The sequence below is a fragment of the Melozone crissalis genome, unplaced genomic scaffold, assembly GCF_028551555.1.
Source record: "Melozone crissalis strain CALT ecotype California unplaced genomic scaffold, PUWL_Pcris_2 ptg000057l_1, whole genome shotgun sequence".
Classification (NCBI taxonomy): Eukaryota; Metazoa; Chordata; class Aves; order Passeriformes; family Passerellidae; genus Melozone; species Melozone crissalis.
In genome coordinates, this window is record NW_026535835.1 from 7984016 (window position 1) to 7989837 (window position 5822).

At 55.3% G+C, this 5822-nt stretch overlaps 1 protein-coding gene across 1 annotated transcript; it reads right to left on the bottom strand.

Annotated features, from left to right (window-relative positions):
• Nucleotides 1-869: 869 nt before the first annotated feature.
• Nucleotides 870-5432, bottom strand: ERAL1 (Era like 12S mitochondrial rRNA chaperone 1). The gene is made up of 11 exons (XM_054287508.1): nt 5253-5432; nt 4902-5211; nt 4663-4790; nt 4512-4589; nt 4331-4377; nt 3925-3986; nt 3422-3534; nt 2626-3000; nt 2086-2235; nt 1761-1841; nt 870-1544 (listed from the first exon to the last, which is right to left on the bottom strand). Exons 1-11 carry the CDS (start codon nt 5430-5432, stop codon nt 1422-1424), a joined length of 1647 nt encoding a protein of 548 aa, XP_054143483.1. The 3' UTR covers nt 870-1421.
• Nucleotides 5433-5822: the final 390 nt, after the last annotated feature.

Sequence of the window (5822 nt, forward strand, 5' to 3'; positions counted from 1 at the left end):
AGCACAGGGTGACCCTGACACGCCACACAGAGGGGACAGCTTCCCCTTGTGCCCCATGCCATGAGACCCCTCCAACCCTGCCTGCCCAGCTCTTCCCCCCACAAGGTGCAACCTTCACAAGCCACAGCTCAGAAAACGGGATCTAAGCCCAGCTGGGAAGGAGGAATGACATCAAAGTGCCCTGGTTTGAGCTGGAATAAACCAGAGGGAAGGAAGGTGGTGGCTGTGAGGTCAGGCTGCCAGCGACAAATAAAGGAGAGAACAATCATTCTGCTGGGACCTCATTTTATTGCAAGGGAAATACAAAAGTTGGACAGCAGCATTGAAGGGAGCACAGCAGCCCCTGCTCCTGGGGAACAAGGACAGACACTCTGTGCAGGGTTCCCAACCCAGTTTTCAGTTATCTCACATTCCAGAGAGAATTCTTCAGCAGAAGAATCACTTCTTCTAACATCTCTTTCACAGTGCACCAGAGAGGGACAAGGGGCTGAGCAGGTTGGGGTTCCAGACCCGTCCCAATCTCTTCCCTGTTGGGATTTTCTTCCCTCAGGGATGTTAATTTAGAACTGGATTACCTGGATTTCTGGCAGGAAGGTATCCAGTGCTCCAAACACCTGACAAAGGGACAAAACAAGCCCCAAACACCAGGCCCAGGCACACACATGTGGTGCCAGGTGCTCTCTGTAACACCTGAGCTGCAGAACCTGCTGCTCTTCCCACTTTGGGGCTTTCTTTAGCTACAACAGTTGCTGTGTTTCTATCTGTGACCCTGGTGCAAAGAGTGAAGACTTGGAAGTAAGTGATAGAATAAACTACTCGAATTCCTAAAGAGTTCCATGCTGGTTCTGCTGGTTTTGCATGACAGATAAGCCAGTCAGGCATTACAGATGTTCCAGCTGCCAGCAAACCCTTAAAACCAACTCCCTGCACCCACCAGCTTCAGCAGGGCAGGGAGAAAAGTCAACACAAGACCATCAGCTGGGCTGGGGTGGCCTCATCCCCCTGTGTGACCACGATTCAGCCTTCAGAAGGGATTACAAACATGTGCTGATAATGCTTCACTGCCATCCTTTGTTTGCTCCAAGGCAGGAGATGCTCCTGAACTCCCATGTACAAACCCCTGAGAGCAAGAACATGAGACACAGCCCAAAAGAAGTGGGGGCAGCTCTGGGAATGCAGCACCAGAATCATGGGTGCAGCTGATTCTCCAGTGTCTGTCCCCAGGCCAGATGCCATAGGAAGTCTGGAGATTTTATTTCAGTTTGGGTTGTTCCCCCAAAGATTAATATATTCCACTTCAGCCCACGGTAGTAACTCCATCATCCTCTATTTCTGGATCCAACAAAGGTGCCAGAACACCCCCAGGACTGGTTTCTCCACATGATCAGAGAGTTCAAGGGCTGTTAACACACACCAAGAGCTCAACCCTTCACCTCCACCTTGAGCTTCAGGCGGACCTCACACAGGAAAGCGTTCATCAGGTCCTGGCCAGCCTCCTGAGCAATCCTGCTGATGACCTTTCCTCCTCTTCCAATCAACATCCTCTGTGTTAAAACCCAGAGAGAACATCACCAAACACACCCAGGACAACGGTGCAGTCACAGAAGCAATGAGGGAAATTCCAGCATTAAACCCTGAGGCAAAACAGCTGCCAGTACTGGGTACATGGCTCTCCTAAAAGAGAGGGGAGCACAGCAAGGATGGATTTGGGGAACCTCCCTTCACCCTCCCCAGCATCCCACCTTTCCTCCTTCACTCACCTTGTGAGACTCCCTGGGCACCAGGAGGCTCTGCACGATCAGGAGCTCCCCACATTCTCCTTCCTCCCACACATGTGTCACCTGGCACAGCAATGGAGCACTCAGCAATCCTGGAAAACCCTCAGGAGCCCCCAGCACCCCTCCCTTGGACACTCCAGCACACAAAGAGGGCTCCTTCACACACAGAAAGGGTCTTAGAGCACACCTACAAGTACTGAGTCACCCCACAGGGCCTGGCAGAATCCAAACAAAGGGATTCTCATCACACAGCCCAAAATTCCCAATAAAGCAGCTCATGGCTGAGTCTGCCTGGGCACACTCCCACCTGAGTCACTCCATAAGGCACTTCCAGGGGCAGGTACTCCAGGAGCTTCTCCCTGATGATGTTATCACAGATCTCCTGGGGTGACTGGCTGGTCAGGACGTCGCTGTGGAACTCCCAAGGGCCTGGCTTGGCTTGCATCAGGAGGTATCTCTGTGGGCACAGCACCCCAGTGTCACCCACACGGTGCCACCACCCCTGAGCTGCCCCTGCAGGGAGGGCACTGCTGCTGGCCTGGCACGGGGGCAGTGGTTTGGGGTTTTGGGCAGGGGCAGGAGGAAGGGAAGCTGTGACACCCCTCCCTAGGGCTGTGTGGGTCACACAGAAGCCCTGGAGCTCACAGACAGCACTGGGTGGATTCCTTGTTGTACCAAGCTGCTGTTGGGAGAGCCCCAGGTGAGAGTTTTGTACAGAAAACCCCGCAGGTGCAGCAGGGACACATCCCACGTGGACATGTGACATTTTCCCCTCATCCCATGCCAGGAACAGAAGCTGAGGCTCCCACCCCAGTCCCAGCTGTGACACAATTCAGACTGGAGTTACCTTGAGTGTATCCACCTCCTCCCCACGCAGAGCTGCCAGCATGAAGATCTCCTGGAAGTGTGGCCAGCCTTTCATGTCCTTCAGATCCCTGACTCCATGGTGCTGTGGCCCTTCCCCTGTGCCAGCACCCCCAGCATCACTGCTCCTGTCCAAACCAGAGCCCTCCTGGGCCTGATTCCTCTCCTGCCCACAGGGAGACCCTGGCACTTTGCTTTCAGCTGGAGAAGCCTGAGTGGGATGAAGGGGAAGCTTTACTGAAGAACGGGAATCCTGTTTAGGTGAAGATTTCACTTCCAGTTTCCTTCCATTTACAATCCCCTCTGTCAGGTCAGTTGCTATTTCCAGCAGGAGAAATTTCTTCTTTAGTACATCCACCTGAAGCCAGAGAGAGAGAAAATTATTTATCCTAAAGAGAAAATTATTTATCTTAAAGAAGATTTATCCTAAATGAGGTGGGCAGCTGTGCCCTGGGTCTGAAGGAGCCACAGGAAACCAGCCAGGGAAGCAGCTGCTGCAGGACAGGGCAGTTTTGTGACCAGACAGAGGCCAAAACTGGCACAGTTTTGTGCCAGCACAGTTTGCCCAAGCACTGAGAACCTGAGATTTCCCTGGCTCACCTGGCTCCTCTTCCCAGATAGATTTAACCCCCAGACAGCACCACAAAATCAGGGATGATTCTGCTTTTAATGGGTACACACACCCCTCGATATTCTGGAGGGTCCTTTAACACACCAGGGACCCAAAACCCATCAGTGCTGAGCCAGGTGGTGCCTGAAGAAGAACAAGCAGGGTTTACCTTGTTCAGGACCAGCACACTGGGGATGTGGGGGAACTGAGACAGGCACCTGAGCACCTCCTTGCTCAGAGAGTTCCTTGTCCAGTGATCTGACACATCCACCAGAACCAGGACTGCCAGGAAAGAGGGAGGGAAAAAGGATGAATCCACATTTTCCAGAATGTTCACTTGCAGCTTTACAGTCTGTGGTCACTCCCCTCCGCATGAGGGGCACAAAAAGAAGGATTTTATTGAAAACACTAAAAATGCAGCTTACCCATGTCACCCTAATGACATCACACGTGCTAAATCTCAACATCCAAGCCCAATTATGAACCCAAAGTGCCTCCCCTTGGCACCAGGCAGTTCTTATCCCCTCCTCAGCTCAATATTCCAGATCTTTTCTCTGCCCCTTCTTCCCTGTTCACACTCCCTGTGCTGCCAGCAAACACCCAGACACCACAGCTGGGAACCTGTGTGCCAAAAAAGGATTTGGTTTGATGCAAAAATAGTTGAAAACCCACCTAAATCTGCATGTTTCATGCTGTCCCATGGGTCTGTCAGCATGCCTTCATCTAAATTATGCCTGAAACACAAATACAAATGAATAAACTAAACACACTTCATTATAATTGTGTTCCTCCCTCTCAAACTAGGGGGAAACCAGTGTTTTCCCTCATTCCAGCTGCTTTAGGGGTTGTGACATCCCTTGTCATGTGCAGATACACAGAACAACACTCAAAAAGGCTCAAGGGACATCACAGGCTCTGTGTGCTACTGAAATTGCAGCAAAAAAATATTGGAAAGCAAAATAAGGCTGAAATATGCATTCGGCTCACTTCTGTTTTACAAACTTTGCACACTGAAAATCACATTCCTGTTTTATCTTGCTAGGCAGCACACACCCCCTCTCCAGCTCATTGGTGGTACCTTTTGGCTTTTAGGGGATTTGTGAGGCCAGGTGTGTCCAGAATGATCTAGAAAAAGGAAAAACAAACATTTCAAGTTTGCCAGCAGTGAGAGCTCAGGGCAAAACCCCCTCTTTGTGCAGTGAGAGGTGATCCCAAGGGACACAGACGAGCAAATGCTGCCCTTGGTCCCCAGGACTCACCAGCTGTGTGTCCTCGTGTGTGATGACACCCCGGGCCTTGCAGCGGGTGGTGTGCACCTTCTTGGAGACTGGGAAAACCTGCAGGGGATTAATTAAACATGTTATACAGCCAAAAAAGCAGGAAACAGCCTGAGCTGCCCCCCAGCCTCACCTTCCTGCCCAGGAGCTGGTTGCAGAGTGTGGATTTCCCGGCGTTGGGGGCGCCGATGATGGCGATCCTCAGCACCTTGGGCTGCGGGGGCTGGTCCGGCCGGTGCTCCAGGAGGCGTTTCTGCTCCTCTGCCGGGGAAAGAAGGAGCTCGGATGGTGCCAAACCCTCGGGGGGTCAGGATACAGGATAGCCCTGGGGCGGGGCGGCAGCTGCCATCACCCACCTTTGTCACCACTCACCTTTGTCGGTGGCCACGGGCGGCGGGTGCTGGCCCAGAGCGGCGGGCGGGGCCTCGGCCGGGATGCCCAGGAGGCTGCCCAGGGCCGAGCTGCTCCCGTTCCAGCGGCTGGGAACACTCGGGATCCCGCCCAGCACCGAGCTGCTCCTGCTGCACCGGCTGGGAACGCTCAGGATCCCGCCCAGCACTGAGCTGCTCCCGTTCCTGCGGCTGGGAACACTCAGGATCCTCCCCAGCGCCGAGCCGCTCCCGTTCCAGCAGCTCCCCGGGAGGCGAGCTGGAAGAAAACACCGAATGTACCAAGAACATCCCTAAAACACACCAAGCTCGCGTGGGCCTCCCCCTTCCATACGCAGCGTCCAGGCAGCGCCCACCCCACCACAAGGCCTTTAGGCGTCCCGCCCGCCACCTCCCGGACCCAGTCGTCCCCGGAGTACTCCCGCGGTCCCGGCGCACCTGCTCGCAGCCGGAGCGGCCCCGCCACAGCGGCACCGACGGCCCACAGCGCGGCCGCGGCCATGGGAGCCGCCATTTTGGCGCGCCGCGGGGCACGCCGGGAAGGCAAGCGGTGCCCGCGCCCATTGGCGAACAGCGCGGGGACACAGAGAGCGCGTGAGCGGGGCCAGAGCGCCGCGGGGCCGCGGGGAATTGTGGGATGGAAACGGCCGAGAGCCGGCGGGGCGGGGCCGAGGGAGCGCCCCCTGCTGGCGGCACCGCGGGGTGCAGGGGGCGGCACCGCGGGGTCACAGAGTAACCGGGGTCACCAGTGTCCCCCCAGTGTCACCAGCGCTCCCTCAGTGTCACCGGTGTCACCAGTGTCACCAGCGCTCCCGATGTCACCGGTGTCAGCGGGGTCACCAGTGCCCCCCCCAGTGTCATCAACGCTCCTGATGCCACCAGTGTCACCAGTGCTCCCCCAGTG